At 36.1% G+C, this 18,006-nt stretch overlaps 1 protein-coding gene across 3 annotated transcripts in view; it reads right to left on the bottom strand.

Moving 5' to 3' along the window:
• The window catches only part of Pdgfc (platelet derived growth factor C), a 198,055-nt gene that overhangs the window by 11,711 nt on the left and 168,338 nt on the right, over positions 1 to 18,006 (bottom strand). For all 3 annotated transcript variants that reach the window (XM_046459125.2, XM_046459126.2, XM_058583889.1), the window contains one exon: positions 1,003 to 1,210. In XM_046459125.2, the coding sequence (XP_046315081.1) occupies positions 1,003 to 1,210 (208 nt within the window). The remainder of the gene's footprint in view (positions 1 to 1,002; positions 1,211 to 18,006) is intronic.

Below are 18,006 nucleotides of genomic sequence, written 5' to 3'. Positions count from 1 at the left end.
CAGCCAAAAGGACTGCAAATCAGCACAGGGAAGGGCAGGAATCAGGTTTCTTTCTGACAAGATTTAGAACAAGTCTGGTGCAATCTGCCTCTGTGAATGGCTCAAATTAACTAAACATTGAAACATAAATTCTCCAGACTGTCATTCCATTCTCTAAAATGACGCTGGGCAGATTTCAATGTTTCTGATGGAATGAAACAGTTTGGAGTGTATCGTAATTATCCAGTTATTCATGTTCCATTTTCATTTGTGTCTGATACGGATACTTCCTAATCCTAAGTTATTAGAAAAATTAGCTAACCTTGTAGAAAACTCACTTAACATATTTCCCATTTCAAAATCATGTGGAATTAGATTTAATTAACAACACTTTCATTTTAAAAAGGAGATAGGCCCTTTTGGCCAAAACTCATCATTTCAAAAAGCAACTGTATCCAGAGAGAAATTACCTTGGGGTGTTTTCTTCAGGTCATTTGTTTTATTGATGAGAATCTTACCTTAGAAACTTCTAATTACTTTTTATGTTGGGCCATTGTTATTTTTCATATTATATAGATGTTTCAAGACTTAAGAAATATAAATAGATAAAACCCTGACCCATGGTTGACATGATAATAATGATTTTTATAAAAGTGCCCCCCTTTTCTAGCACCAAACCGAATTTTGCAGCTCTGATCTTTTCTTTTAAATTTCAAAATCAATATACTCCAAAAGTAGATTGGAGTAAGCAACTTCACCAAAATGATTTTTTAGAAGATAAGAACTGATAGGAATTTTTACAGATATCTTTCCTAATTTTCCAAATCCACTGAATTGTAATTGACTCTTTTTGTCTGTGTTCTCATTTAACATATACTTACATTCTAATGATAAGCAAATGGATTGCCTAAATACAACACTGAAGAGTCTTAAACTCTTACCTTTAGAAGCTGTGGCAAAGAGACCTGAAACATTTCTCTGCTAAGAAAATTAAATGAGTTCTAATCCAAAGAGCAAGCTTACCTCTGGATTTTCTTCCAAAAACAAAAGCTTTGCCAAGAAGTTGCCAAGTTGGCCTGTATAGATCTTCTAAGTCCAGCTGCCATCTATCTGGTTCAAGATAGCGAATAAGATCCTCCAAAGTACTAAAGGCGGTTACAGCATTATTAAGCAGGTCCAGTGGCAAAGCTGAAGGGGGTAACACTGAAGGACTCACAGCTTCTGTGAGTTGCTGAAAATAAAAGGGATCTTCTGTTAACTGTTTTAAAATGTACAATGTATTCCCTCTCTTCTTACAGAGACAGAAACTAAGGCTGAAAATGCATGGGAAGTGAAACTACATTCAACCCCCAAGACAGAAGAAACTATTTTGCTTCTAACTCAAGTACTTCACACAGATGAACTCTTAACAAGTTCTCTTGAAGTCAGTTAGAAAGATGTAAGTTTCCATTATCACAGACCATGGTGGGTGTGGGCATCTTTCACTCACACAAAAACATTGAAAATATCACCATGGTTCAGTTATAGACTTAAAATGGAGACTATTCGACAGTTTATCAAATTTTTATTTTGTTTTCCATTTTTCTTTTTCCTCAGCTCAGAAAAATCACCCCACAGTTATGCAAATTAGTGTCAGATGAATTAAAATTTTAATGTAAAGTAACTCATAAGAACTAGAACAAAATACAGGTGACAATCCTTTGACATTGGAGAAGAACTCATTAATCAAGATGCCAAACCATAGATTATTAACTTGACACATTTATCAATAATGTATTTTAATATAAAAAACTTAAACCAGGATTACAAGATAAGAGAGACTCTGGTAGAATGCCTTGTCGAATTAAATGATTGTCCCAAAAGTTATATATATAATGTATGGAAAGAAAAGTGACAAACAGAAAACAACTCCACAGAGAAAAAAAAGACAAATTCCAGACAAGAAGCTTGAATAGTTAATAAACAAGAAAATATGCTAAAATGCATTAGATCATGTAAAACATGAGATAATATTTCACATTCCAAAAAAGATTCTATTTCATATACATAAGACTAGAAAATTTTTTTAAAAAATGGATTACTAAGAATGTGAGTAAACTGGAATTCCTGTACTTTGCCTACAAGGATGAATGAAAGGGGGCACAAACATTTTAACTGATATAACTTATGTGCATTGGATACTGGGACTTATATGTCTTAGGTCCCGGAATTTAAATTGAAGGTCCACATCGTTTCATTTATGCACATGGGAATACATACAATGATATTCATCACAGTAATGTTTTAAACAGAGAAACACTGGAAACAACCTACATGCCCACGTATAGGGGAATGAATAAAAATACACCATAAAAAATAAGCAAAAAAAATAAACAAGCAAAAAAATAAGAAGGTAATTTTAATAAAATGGAGGGAATGTCAATGCTTCTATTTATTTATCTATCTATCTATTTATTTATTTATTTATTTTGTAGTTGTAAATGGACAGAATGCCTCTATTTTATTGGTTTATTTTTTATTTTTTAATGTGGTGCTGAGGATTGAACCCAGTGCCTTCCATATGCTAGGCAAGCACTCTGCCACTGAGCTATAGCACCAGCCCATCAATACTCTTAATATGGAGTTTTCAAAACACAAAAGGAGTCACTCTCTTCCCAAAATTTAGTGTGGACTAAGGGTCAGGATTGGCAGATCAGTGTTAAACTACATGAGCAAATGTGTTTATTTCAGTAACAACAAAACCACTTTTTCAAATAAATACATGAAAAGAGTATAGAATTAAACACATAGGTTAATTGATGCTCATTTATAGCAGCACTTAGAATAACTAAAAAGTGGGAGAAAATGTACACACACATAATAGTGGAAGAATCAATCAAAGTGCATAGTCATTAAAATATGGTCAACCAGAAATTCTTATTAACAAAATAAATGACATAAGTACACCTTTAATATGGCATGACTCTGGGTTACATAAGTTGAGACAAAACAAAACAAAAAATTCAGAAGTGCCTTAAATAGTCAAGATAGCTAATCTATGGTTCAGACAAGAATGGATAATCCACTGAACTTCTATCCCCTTCTTGTGGGTTAGCTTCCACATGTCAGAGGAAACATTTGACTGGGGTCCTAATTAGAATAAGGTATATTCCATGCTTGTATACTTATATCAACATGAATTCTACCATGTATAACCAAAAAGAAACAAAACAAAAAAGATAGGGAAGATCAGTAGAGTAGAAGATGAATAAGAGTAAGGGAGGAAGGAAGGACAAGGGGAAGAAATATGGAATGAATTGAACAAAATCATGTCATAATCATATACAAAGAAAACAAAGGGAATTTTCACCTTTAAGGAAAAAAGCAAGTTAATAGGGGAAGGAAGTAGGGGAGGAAAAGGTGATGACGAATAGCGATTGAAATCAAATTCCTTGCATGTATGATGTTTTTTTTGGTGGTGGGGGTACCAGGGATTGGACTCAGGAGCTCTGGACTACTGAGCCTCATCCCCAGCCCAATGTTTTATTTTACTTAGAGACAGGGTCGCATTGAGTTGCTTTAGTGCCTCACTGTTGCTGAGGTTGGCTTTGAATTTACGATCCTCCTGCCCCAGCCTCAGGAGCATGCATGATTTTTGTCAAAATGAACCCAAATGCTATGTATAATTGTAATGCTCTAAAAAAAAAAAAAAAAAAAAAAAAAAACGAGAAGAGGTGATCTTCATTTTCTTCTTTATACATATACATATCCTCAATGTTTTATAGAGTAACTATGTATTCCTTTTGGAAATCTTACAAAATTAATAACATTTATTGTAACAAAACTCTGTCACATCAGCTTACCATTTTTATTTTCATTATTGGGATCCTGAGCTATATACTAAGTCATGTACTCTACATAGCAGCTTCTACCCTTGTCTCTTTGTCTTTAATCTTTACTTATTCCTTTTACTCTGTGCTATAAAACCTTGGGTTAATCTTCCTAAAATAAGATATCACTGACCATGTGATGAACTTGGACAAATGCCTATGTGATTTTACATTTAAAGGATAAAATCCAAATTCCTTCATCAGCATCCAGGCCTCCACAATCTGACCTCTGCTTCTTTCCCATCTAATCCCCTTCTCATCAAAGACATGAACATTTTGTTCCAATAAATGAAGTCTCTTCATTAATTGCCACATATGTCATATCCATCTCAGACTTTGTGCCTTTACCCATGGCTAAATGTTGCCCCTCCTCCCATAAATACAAATCTTTCCCTTCTGTAAATCCACACAATAAATTTTTACCATTTATAATGGCCTTTTAAAAAATCCAATTCTCCCATGAAACCACCCACAGCAGAGGACTATTACTGTCCCATATAGTGCAGCTGAAAGAGTCGGCCTCTGTGGAATGCTTTGTGGTCACCCAGCTTGAGGGGCAGATACTGCAAGCTAAGAAAGAAGTGTCTTTCTCTGGAACGCACAGTCCTTGTTGGGACTCATAGCTTTGTGTGTGAAGAGTCCTCCTGGACCACAGGGGGGGGGGCTGTTTTTACAGAGCATGATCAGTAGAAAAGTATGTGGCAGCCACCAGCCAACAATGATTTCCTTCTTATTTTAAAGGCTAATTTTATCTATCTATCTATCTATCTATCTATCTATCTATATCAGGAATTGAACCCAGGGTTGCTTTATCACTGAGCCACATCCCCAGCCCTTTTCATTTTTTTTTTTTTTTAATTTTGAGACAGGGTCTCACTAGCTTCCTTAGGGCCTTGCTTAGTTTCTGAGGCTAGCTTCAAACTTGTGATCCTCCTGCCTTAGCCTCTTAGTAATCCATGGGATTAGAAGCATGCACCACCACATGCAGCTAAAGGCCTAATTTTAATAATGTCAAGATTCTGGTTAAAATATCACAACTAAGATGTTTTCCTAATATGTAACAATGTTCTTGCTTTACCATTTACATTCTTAACTTTTAGAAAGTAGAAACCAAATCTAGTATGCTATTATCTACATAGTGATTTTTATAATTGTCCATGAAACACAAAATTGCTTTGATAGAGATAATACGATGATTGATAATGTCATCACAGACATAAATACAAATGATCTAATAAAGTTTTTCATTTTTGACTTAACCAATTTGTCTTATGATTATATTTATGTTTCATAGTTACTACAAATTTTTTGCAACTTTCAAAAATAAAAGCCCACCATTTGACCCAGCTATCCCACTCCTTGGTTTATGTCCAAAGGACTTAAAATCAGCATACTATAGTGATGCAGCCACATCAATGTTTATAGCAGTTCAATCACAATAGCCAAACTATGGAACCAAGCTAGGTGCCCTTCAACGGATGAATGAATAAAGAAAATGTGCCATATACACACAATGGAATATTACTCAGCTTAAGGAAGAATGAAATTATGGCATTTGCAGGTAAATGGATGGAGCTGGATAATATCACACTAAGTGAAATAAGCCAGTCCCAAAGAACAAAGGCTGGATGTTTTCTCTGATATGCAGATGCTAATTCACAATAAGTGGGTGGAGGACAGGGAAAAATAGAGGTAGTATGGACTATGCAGAGGGAAGTAAAAGGAGGGGAGGGAGTATGGGGATAGGAATAAGAGTAGAATGAATCAGACATCATTACCCTATGTACACATATAATTACACAACCGGTGTGATTCTACATCATGTACAACCAGAAGAATGAGAAGTTGCATGCCACAGTCTGGCTGGGCACAAATCACCGAGCCTCCACAAAGCACTTGTATGTTCAAAACAGGAAGCTTTATTGCCCAAACTCCACCAGCACTCCATGCACATGCACTCCCCCGGAACTCTCCCAGCTCTCCACGGGGCTCCGCCCCAACTCTTTTGGAACCCCAGGAGAACTCAATGGGAACTCCAAAGTAGGAGGGTGGAGGCAGCAAGAGCCGCCCTATTGCCGGACAGCAAAGGTCTAATATACAACTGAATACACAGCTTAACTAACCATCATCATCTCAATGGCTCGCCTTTCAACCATTCCCTCTGGCAAAATGCCATGTGTCATCCCGACTTGGCTGTGGCTCTCAACAGTTGCACTATATTTATGTATCAAAATGTGTCAAAATACAATCTATTGTCACATGCAAGTAATTAGAACAAATTAAAAATTCCTATATACCTTCAAAAAATAAAAGCTAAAATGTATATACTTTTATAAAATGAATATTAAAAGAGTTCAGTAATATTCAAATAATAACTGAGCATTATTCATGATTATGATGATATAAAATAAATCTAAAGTTCTATAATCTACACATGAAAAACAAATGGTTGCTAGAAAAGTCATGAAAAGGTACACATTATTTATGAATGTGGCAAGTAGCGGATGCATATTTTAAGCATGATATAAAATTGTTACTTAGGCTACTTTCAATTAGACTGTGACCCAACAATGAGTTGGTGTACTTTGCTTCCAAGTCTGTTGGAGACTCACTGAATACAGCCTTACCTTTGAAGCAATAAAAGGCTACAACTGAATCGATATTGCTGAGATAAAGTTCAACATATTAACATAAAGGAATGCAACATCAAGTAAACCTATAATATTGGACAAAAAAAAACCTCTTACATTTTGGGTTCAATGAAATACCAGGACATCAGTCCCTCAAATATGACAAAAGCTGGTAGAAAAGCATCTTGTCACATTACCACAAAACATAGATTGTGGGGTGTGGAAAACCTTCAAGCTTTTAAATATTTAAGATTAAAATGAGATAAATTTGAAAAGATACCCCCTACCAGTCTCTATCCCCAATCCCCTCATAAAGGAGAAACAAAACAAAACACAAAGAATTAGGTCATTTTCCCTGAAACAAAACAAAACATGAAGAATTAGCACACTTTCTCTGGATTCAGAGAATCAACCCTTGGACACAACAGGAAGCATTGCTTCCATTTAAGGATCTCTCATGACTGTCACCCCACCCACTGACCAAGGAACAGCAAGTTGGTTACTTTGCAAGTTCTGCTTTTCTAAGTTGGTTAGAGGGATTCTCTAAGACAAGGGGCGGGAGACAAAGGAAATAAGAAATCACAGCGGAAAACATGTCCTCTAATTCCTTAAATTTTTATTTTCCTGTCACAAAACTCCACTGTTCAATGCAGACTAATAGATTTTCCTCCCTTATTAAGCATGTAGAAAATTCCAACAATACTTTTGAGACTTAATAATGCTAGGGATTGGGCAGTTAAACTATTGAGCATATGCAAAAGGTACCTTGACTTGAATTGGATTTTCATATTCCCTACATTTTAATTCTTTTAATCTCATAAAATAGCTACTTAAAATTATTAGTTGTCCTAAGATAATTGACAAAGCAGTTTCCTGGTGCTCTATAACTAAACAACCCACTTTATCTCAGCAGGCTAGGCAACAGAGCTCTGCTCTCGCCTGCAGGGCAATATAGTGACACTGGCAGTGAATACCTGGCCCTAGCCTAGGCCCTTTCAGATACATTACTTTGTAAGGGGGCATTTCTGAAATATTTAGGCACTGACGTATCCTGTCAAATAATACATTTCTAAAAAATGTGGTCTCCAGGTGCTCAGGATCTTAAGAAAAATAGGGTCTCTGAATTCAGCAGTGAAAGTTACTCTGAATGACATGATGTGAAAGAAGAGTTCTGATCAGAAGTCGAGCAGCCTGGACTCTCCCTGGAGCTGCTCATATTTAGAGAATCTGGGTAAATACCTTTCTGTCCATGTTTTTTCCTATGTAAAACATGACTTAGTTAAGTAACCTTCAGTTTCTTTGAAGGTCTCAAATATTTTTAAAATGATGTCCTATCACATGCAAGGGAGTCCAATATAGTTTTGGGAGAATTATCTGGCAATTTCAAAAGTACAGTACACCACTTGGTAAATTGATGATAAGGCTGAGCTCTATTTTTTTTTTTAACTCTTCCTTGTTACTTTAGATTATCAGTGAGTTTTGGAAAATATACCTCTCTGATACAACTAACATTCTCCACTGATATATAGAAGATGGGGTTAAAAGACATAATTATGTTATAATAAGATCAATAGGGTGAGCCCCAATCCAATATGACTGGCGTCCTTACCAGACAAGGCAATTTGAACACAGACATGGTGCAGAGGAAAGACATGTGAGACACAGGTAGCAGACAGGTATCTAGGAGCCAATGAGGGAGCCCTCAGAAGAAACCAAACCTGCTCACAAACTTCTAGCATCCAAAACTGAGAGAAAGGAAATTTTTGTTTAAACCACCTAGCCTGTAGAAGTTCCTTAAGGCAGCCCTAGAAAACTAATGCATGTTACAGATGACTTAATACCTATTGCAGTAACAAAGATTAATAGACTCTTCTCATCAAATCATTTAATAAACATGCAGCAAATATTGTGAGATGAGATATGTGCATGATACAGTCCAAAAGTCTGGCCCCTATGAAGCTGATCATTTCTAAGGCAAGTGTTCTGCATCCTCAAAAAGACTCTTCTCTTGCCTAAACAAAGCCAAACTCAGGATTTTTCCTACTATGAATCACATAATTAATCAAACAAGTTACCACATAAATACTGGTGAGTGCCAACCATAAAAGGTGAGCGAGGTATGAAAAAGAATAACTGAAAAACATATTTGTTTTCATTATTAAGATATATATGATAAATATTTTTTTATTATTTAAAAATAACTAGCATGTCACAAGATCAGACAAAGCAATAGTCATATGAAGCAAGTCAGTGTTATGAGCTGAAGACAGCAAGTGAGAGAGGATTAGGGTTAGGGTTTCCTCACTGACTTCTCCTGTGTGATCTTTTTTTTTTTTTTAATGATTTTTTTGTTGTAGTTGGACACAATACCTATTTTTATTAATTTACTTTTTTATGTGGTGTTGAGGATCGAACCCAGGGCCTCAAACGTGCTAGGTGAGCACTGCTAGGCAAGCACTGCTATCGCTGAGCCACAACCCCAGCCCTCCAGTGTGACCTTTTAAAGCCATCATTTTAGTGTTTTGTATTTTATCATGGCTACCTTAAGCATTTTATGTATTTTAATTTCTTCCTTCTTTCAGAAAAAGAAAAACTGACTTGGAATAGTGCAATCAGAACTGTTGATGATTTTAAAGTAGCTACTGATCTCTAAAATACTGCAGCTTATCATTTCATTAGGATCTTTGTGGTGAGTACAATTTTAAAATTACAACACCTACAATGAAGTTCCCTTGAACAAATACACATGCGAATGTTTACCTTGAGTAGCATAGCAACCTGGACAAAACTTCTAAGGCCTACTAAGATTTATGTTACAGCTTTCTCAGTCAACTGCATACATCCTATTTCAAACTGATAAGGTTTTCAGTTCATTCATACCTAACAGGGTTAGGAATGCAGATTTGTTTTATCATTAAAAATAAAAGAACAACATTATTAGATGTTGTAGGAAAAGGGGAAAAAAAAAAAAACATTCAAAGCCAGGCGCAGTGGCCATGTGACTGCAGTCTCAACTACTGGGAAAGCTGAAGCAGGAGAAGGATGGACGGCTTGAGCCCACAAGTTCAAGACTGGACTGAGCAACACAGCAAGATCCCATCCCGAAAAAAGAAAGAGAAAAAGATAAAAGAGAAAGAAAAAAGTTCAATGTTATGTAACATCACTTCTTAAAGGTGTCTTCATTCTCCTTTATGTGTGCCGTGCTAATATACTGTAGAAAGTTCTGACTTTAAAAGCTTAAGAAGCAGAAACTACAGATAGAGCTGACTGCCTGGAAGAACTGGTTGGAGGTTCTGTAAAGAGACTCAAATGCCCTGGAACAATTCATTTAAACATGCTTCTTTCTCTTTCCCCTTGTTCTTATCTGAATTCATCAGAAAAGTTATCTGGGTTATGTTTTAAAATTACTTTTAAGCCAGCAAAGTAAAGCAAATTCTTGCATTCCTACTCAAGAACAGATGTTTTAATACTGTGTGGGTAATGGAGATTATATATTTAAGTGAGAAATCCTAGGGCAGGTGGCCAATTGTATTCATATCAGCTCTTACTATTGAGAAGGTCTTATTAAATGAGCATGACAATTGAATAAAACTTGACATATTTATGTAACCAATCCTGGTGACAGTCCAAGATGAAAAATGAAAAATGTGTATCATCCAGCACTTAAAGGCTGTGTATCATCCAGTCAATTCAAGCCTCAAACTTGAAGCTGACTTTCAAGGGTCAGGAGTTTCATAGTTTCAGAAAAACTGGGAAGAACAGCAGGATTCTGCCTCTCCCCAAAGAGATGACCAATTTTGCCAAAAATGTTGTCTTAAGTAACAGTAATGCTTATGTTCTTAAGTACTGATGCTTACTAACTTGATGGATGAAACAGCTGTGGGGGGATGAATTTTCCTATCAGCATGCAACTTCAGAACTTCCAGGATCTGTCTGCATTTATAAATTAAGATATTATTACCTGGAATCCTCCTTACCTACAGTGTTGGTAGTTAAGAGTTTCACCCTAGTGCTTGCATCTCAGGTTTGAAGGTCTCAGTAGCAGTTGATGCTTTACCACATATGGAGCAGGCTAATTGTTGGTGATGATTGTCAACACACAATATTTACAATTTTTAGGTAAAATTGTGGAGTATAAGTAATAAGCTATATTGCAAACTAAAATCCCATGGGATAAGTAAATAACATAGTCCCAAGAACGTTTCCACAATAGCATCTGTGGGAAACCAAAAATGAAGGTTGCTGTTTTTTTTTTCCTATGAATATTTGAAAAATTATTCATCTGAATAAAAAGAAAAAAAAAGTGACAGGCCATTAAAAAACTCTAACAACATCCAACAGCTGCAAGTGGGTGACAATAAAGTATCACATGACTTCTTTCGTAATTGTATCACATTGAATATCCATGGATTTGCTTTCATATAAATATTCAAGAAATGACTAATGGTAAAGAAAGTCAAATGACCTCTCCTTCTCTACACTGTTATCATCAACCTAGCTATCCTTTCAGATCCTGTTCTCTTCATATCTCTAGCATGATGGTGAGTTCAAATCACTGCACCTCTGTCTCCTCCTACTTGCCTGTGAGTTTTATCATGGCAGGGGCTCAGTCCTAGGACCTCTGGATAATTTTTGATTTCTAGTGGTTTTTGGATCTGGAAGAAAAAAATTAAGGAAATGACAAAAACAAAACAAAACAGTGTACTACATAAATTTATCACCACCTTTCAGGGCAAAAATGAAGAAAATGTTTCAAAGTCTGTGACTACATTAGAACCAATAGGAATTGACAGATGATGAGGTATGTAGGAAAGGAGATTATTAGCTTGATAAGTTGGGTTGACAGTGACATAATTATTTAATATAGACAAAATTAGTAAGATTGTAACAAGGAACGAGTTCTGGTTCAGTCATTTTAAGTGGAGGAATGGTAAATTGTGGACATGGATAGGCCCAATGGACAACGGCAAACATTTCCTATTGCTTAAGCTGATTTCGGATAAGGTATTTAAAAACTAATAAATATTACCTTGTAGAAAAGCAGGCACATTCATAATTGCATTCACAGACTCTCCATTATCCAGGTATTGTTAGTGTGATGGCCAATTGTATTCATATCAGCTCTTACTATTGAGAAGGTCTTATTAAATGAGCATGACAATTGAATAAAAATTGACATATTTATGTAACCAATCCTGGTGACAGTCCAAGATGAAAAATGAACAGTGTGTATCATCTATCACTTAAAGGCTGGTATCATCTGATCATTCAACAAATACATATTGGACAGCCCATAACGGGCCAGGCACTTCTCAATGTGCTGAGGATGGAGAAGTAAACAAAGGAAATATATTTCTCTGCTTTAATGAGGTACATATTTGCCATTAAGAAAAACCAAACATCAAAATGTGAGATGGTGAGATGTATTTCAGAAGGTAAAGCAGGGAGGGGATAAGAAAGAGATGATCCCTGGGAAAACCTGACATTCAGGAATGATCCCATGGCTACTTGAGAAAGATCATACCAGGTATGAGGAACAGCACAGCAAATAATCTGAGGTGGAAAGTTTGTCTGCTAAATTAAAATTTAAAGAAGAGCAATAAGGGGACCATGTAGGTGGATCAAAGGTTGAATACAGCAGTGCCCACCTCATGTGGGGAAATTATTGGCCAAGGACCAAGAACTTACAGAGATGAAAGTAGAGTTCCCTGATAGATTACAAGGTGACCAGTTAAATCTGAAGTTCAGATATACAATGAATGTTATTCTTGGTAAAAATACAGTCAAGAAGATATGAAATCATTCACTGTTTAACTGAAATTCAAATATGAAACAGGGTTCATGTGTTGTCATTTTCTCACTAAAGCAAACCTAATTTGGGCCATTAAAGAGTCTTGCAAAGGAGTGATAACATCTGACATGTTTAAGAAAGGTTGTACTGAAGAAGATAAAGGTGGAAGTAGAGAAGCCACTTAGGAGTAGTTTCAGCAATTCAAATGGAAAGGTTGCAGAGGTGGGTGTACAGTCAAGAGAGGACTTTATGTCAGATGATTGGCTAGATATGTAGCTTTGGGAGCCAATGGCTTATAGATAACACTAAAAACCAAGAGAATGGATGGATGGCCAACTGTGTGTTGATTAGGAAGAAGTGAGTACCATGGTCTTCCTTGGTTATAAAATGGTGCACATTAAGAAAGGCACAGGAGCTGGGGTTGTGGCTCAGCAGTAGAGTGCTTGCCTACTCTACTGCAAGGCCATGAGTTTGATCCTCAGCATGACATAAAAATAAATAAATAAAATAAAGGAATTGTGTTCAACTACAACTAAAAAACAAATATTAAAAAAAAGGAAAGGTGCAGACCTAACAACATCACCAGAATTCTAGAACACAGAGAGGAAGAACTAATAAAGAGACTGAGTAGTGAGCAGCAGGATAGGTGGAAAATAGGGGGAGTGATGTTGTAGAAATTAAGTGAGAAAGTGTTTGGTGGGAGAAAATGAAGTGAAAGATCAGCTATGCCAACTGCTGATGACAGGTCCCATAAGGAAAGACTGAGAATTCTCCATGGGATTTGCAATACGTGTGCAATGGAGACCTGAACAAAGAAGATTCTGGTAGGACTTTCGTGGTGGTGGGAAAGCATGATAAGAATGAGTTTAGGAAAAAAGAGGAGAGCAACTAGAGACAGAAAACCCCCCAAAAATGTTCTGCAGCTTTGCTGATATGGAGAGCAGAGAACACAAGTGAAAACTAAATGGTGATGTGGGGTCAAGAGAAGCACTTACTTTTCTTAAGATGCGATAAATGATAGAATACATATATGCTGAGGAAAATAAACCAGTAGAAAGGGAAGAAGAGGAGGCACAAGAAGAGAAAGAAGGAAAGAAAGAGGGTGAGGAAGAGGAGGAAAAGTAGCAGAGGAGAAGGGAAAGGAAGAGGAGGAAGAAGGGAGAGAGGAGAAGGAGGAGGAGGAAGAGGTAATGGTGGAGGTGTTTCAGGAGAAAGAAAAGAGTGGAAGCCATCACGGGTCAGACAAGGGGTGGAGAGATGGAATAATGCAGGCATACAGAGGTCACCCAAGATTACAAGAAAGGAAGCTACTGTCCAAGTACCAATGAAACAGGTTTATAAAAAGCAAGGAGGTAAGTTTGAGGAAGTTTTTTACTGACTGCTTAAATTTTCCTTGTGAAACAAGAAGCAAAATTATCATCTGCTGGAGGTTGGAAGAGATAAAACATGTTCAATCATAACCCTGAATTACTGGAGGGAAGAAAGACAAAGAAATTGTAGTATGGTTGTCCCGGTGCACCATAGAACATTTAAATCCAAAGTAAATCTAAGTTCTGTTAGAGTAACAACAGGGTTTCATTCATGGACACTGTTCTTGATGGGGAGGCATAACTTTGTGTTTGGGTATATCCAGAGCTTTCTGAAATCAAGTGTAGTGACCAATAATCTCAGCTAAGGAGTCTCGCTGATAAGGAGTTTTGACTTGGCAAAGGCTTTGGTGCTGGAAGTCTGTGGAAAAGAGAACAAATATAGAGGAACTGAGAGAAAGATGCCTGGGGGAACCACAGATTTCCCAGAGTCTCCAAAGTGTTCAGAGACCAACAGTAACTTTCAGATGTTGTTGTTGAAGCCTTTTAAGAACTTGACTATGAGAAATTACAGAGCAGTATATAATATATTGCAGAGATTTTTGAAGACAAAATGATCCAAAATATTCATTATAATTAAAGTGTTGAATTTCATATAAAAAATTCAGAAGAGCCCCAGATCCTTGCTTGAATTGAGTACTTGGCTAATTGTCTCCATGGTGAATTCAATGTTAATTTTTATTTGAGGTGAAAAAGTCTTGACATTAAAATTCTAATTTTAATCATCTCCTATCAATTAGCCTTAAAGAAGGATATTTGGTTAAAAGAATTAAGTTCATGAGGGAATTGAAACTTAATCTGAGAAATCTTAACTTTAAAGAGGAAAATTTAAGTTTGATAATGTGAATAGTCATGCAATAAATATGCAATTTAGAAATAGTTTTCATAAATGGTTAAAGCAATTTATCTTTCTAAACATCTTCTGTATTCACTGATGCTGAAATACTTTCTGGCTTCTGATGATTTTATGCAGATTATCACGGTAATCACTGTAAACTAGTAGGAAAACTGTAGTTTTATGTGAGCTGATCAGATGTGCTTTCTGCTTACACTACTGCCACTCATCATCTGGGAAGTGGTTAGTTTTGTTCGTGGGACTAGAGTATAGAATTATATAACTGTTGACATTGGGCTAACCTCTTTGATAATCAGAGCACGGCATAATTCTGTGCCAACTAGACAAAGCAATTTCTCAGTACACTCTGGAAATACTTTAGTTCTATTGAGTCTACAACCTGAAAGCACTTATTTCCTTTACTAGCCAGAATAAAGCTGAAAGATGTGAGGTTTTCTCTTTAACCAAAATGAAGAGCACAAGGAGAGAAATTTATAAATATCAAAAAGTCTTCCAAAACAAAATGAATTTTTCTGATTTCATTAAACATTAATGTACATAATAAGTGTGTGAGTCATAATACATCACTTGAAAACCCTTTACTCTGAAATGGTAAATGATGCATACATTTAAAAAAATATTTATATACAATTTTACATGAGATAAGATAGTGAGATAAACCAACATTATCAACAGGATGTATGTTTAAAGACTGGATATGATTATAAAATATTTTATGAATACAAGTCAGAAGGCTATGAACTTTTTCCAGGGTGTGCATGTGTAGAAATGTGTGTGCATGTGCACATACCATCTGGCAGCACAAAAGCTATGCTTCCTGAAATTCAGGTGATTTGAGGAATGGCTGACAAAACTGAGGAAGCCCTAGGTACATAGATTGAAGAAGTGAATAATTTATGGAACATTATTGAAAGGGATACTCTGTGTGTGTGTGTGTGTGTGTGTGTGTGTAAATTGTCAATAGACATTTATTTATTTATATGTGGTGCTAAGAATCGAACCCAGGGCTGCTGGGAGCCATTAGCCAAGTAGGTATGACAATTTCCTTGCCAGCGTACCCCATGTTGCTGACATGTTGCAGTGACATTGAATGTAAGTGACCTTGCTCAAGGACCAAGGCAGATTAGGGTGTTCCCGATTTTAAAATAATCGTGTTTAGGGCGTTCCCGGTTTAGGTTCCAGGTTTAAGGTTTAAGATTATTCCTGCTGGGAATAGGGCGTATCCTGCTGCCTGAATTCCCCTTGAGTTCTCACAGGATTTAGACAGTATATTTTGGGAGATAGAAGCCCAGTGGAGGTGGATTTGGGCAGAGAACGTGGATTTGGGCAGAGAACGTGGATTTCCCCAGAACGTGATTGTAGACGGCTGGTGTGAGTTCGGGAATAAAGAGTTGCTGTTTGAATCTACAAACTGTGTGGTGGCTCGTGATTGTGTGCCCAGCCAGACTGCGGCACTTGTGCCCAGCCAGACTGCGGCACAGGGCCTCACAGGTACTAGGCAAGCACTCTACCACTAAGCCACAACCCCAGCCCTGAAAGGGATACTTTTGACACAACACAAAATTATGGAAAGAACATACACAGGGTGTGGTTGTGCCCACCTGTAATCCCAGTTACTCAGGAGACTGAGGCAGGAGGATGGAAAGTTAAAGACTAGCCTCAGAAACTTAGCAATGCTCTAGGCAACTGAGAAAGATCCTGTCTCAAAATAAAAAATAAAAAATATAAAGGGCTGTGGCTGTTGTTCAATAGTTAAGCACCTCTGGGTTCAATCCTTGGTACCATAAAAAGAGAGTAAGAAAGAAATTGGAACTCTGAATCAGCATATCTGGATATGAACACTGGATTTACCATTTATTATTGGTGAGTCTGGTTAAGGGCAAATCGCTCATTTCCTGTGTGTTTTAGAGTACTTATCTATAAGTCAAAGATAATAATATATGACAACCTACTTATGAGTTGCTTTGAATCTCAATTAAAATGTTGTGCATAAATATATTGTACTAGGTGATAAGCAAATCTTCAATATTAATAATGAGGAAAGTCATGAAATTACTGCATGAACTTTCAAAGAAAAGATTAAGATCAGTAAGAGGAACTGAAGAGAAAGATTTTAGCTTAATATAGGAAATAAATTTCTAAAAATAATGCTGTTTAAAAATGGAGTGTCCTCAAGAGTGACAAGATAATGAATTCACAATTTTTATGTCCATGTCACAAAATCATTTTGTTTTCAGAGGAAAAGGAATTGCAAATCAGATGAAACACATGCAAAAGTAATCAATACCTTAATAATAAAAATGTAAAGGTAAAAATATAATTTAAATGTTTCCATCAATTTTGAAACTTTATGATTTTGGATCAAGTAAAAATATTCAAATATTAATAATACAAAAAAAAATCTTTCCTCTATATTGGCCTTGTGGAGGACCCAATATTAAGTCTGTTGCAACCCAAATTTTCTAAATAAAAATATTACTTTCAAAATGTAAACATAGGAACTTATACCAGTTATTTACTGAGTTGTTTTTTTTTCCACCACAATTGCCCATTAAACGTGTTAGGGCATGTCAAAGTATTGTGTAATTTGAAAGTCATGATTAGTACTGTAAGACTGTATGACTTACACTTTGCATAAAATCTGTATTTGTACTGCTCTGCATTTAGCAGGATTTTTGGCTACTATGAGGTTATAACCTAGACTTGGTTATCCAATAAATTAATTCCCTTCTGGAAGTTGGGCATTTTTTATTGTTTTATATGACCTGAATTTTTCCTATCTTACTTTTAAATTTTAAATCTTATGTAAGCATCAATTTTACATCTTGAAGGTGCCAATGATTTCTTGGGCAATCCACCAAAGATTTTTCCTAGTATCAACATTCATACAGGAACACAGGGCTGCTGCTCCCTGGCGTTGGGCTTTAGAAGTTTGCTTTTCTACCACACAATGCAAAGGCTGGCATTTTTTTCCAGTAGGTTCTACTTAATGACCTTGTGTGGTTGGCTAACAGGAATATTTATGCCTGCCATTAGAATGCCTTTGAGAGATGTTCCTATCATTCATTCATTCATTCATTCATTTATTTATTTGAAATTCTGGAGGGCTTGCTTATGTACAGGTACTCTGCTATAAAGTGAAAATAGAGAAAATAGTCTTTGATCTGAAGGCATTTAGATAAACTGCAGCCATCCCTAAAAAAAATCTAAGTATTATTCTTTATGTTTAACTTTTCATACATTTAGAGGAACTTGGAGATTCAAAAATGATCTTGTTGCATTTGATATGCCTTAACACATCCAAGGTAAGAGGCCTCAAAAATATAGTAGCAACAAGTTTAGGACATCCAGAAGCAAAACAGGAAAAAAGGTAAAGAGGAAATTAGGTAAATACTCAATGAAATTAGATTTCAAAATAATCTAATAAAGAAGTTTGTATAAAATAAACCTTGAATTCCAATTGATTGGTACACTCACTGGGAAAAAAAATCTTCTAAATGCCAAACAGTGCCAA

Source organism: Marmota monax, unplaced genomic scaffold, assembly GCF_021218885.2.
Source record: "Marmota monax isolate L192 unplaced genomic scaffold, Marmota_monax_Labrador192_F-V1.1 WCK01_AAM20220418_F8-fsc00002, whole genome shotgun sequence".
Taxonomy (NCBI): Eukaryota; Metazoa; Chordata; class Mammalia; order Rodentia; family Sciuridae; genus Marmota; species Marmota monax.
This window is presented reverse-complemented; position numbering and strand designations above follow the sequence as displayed.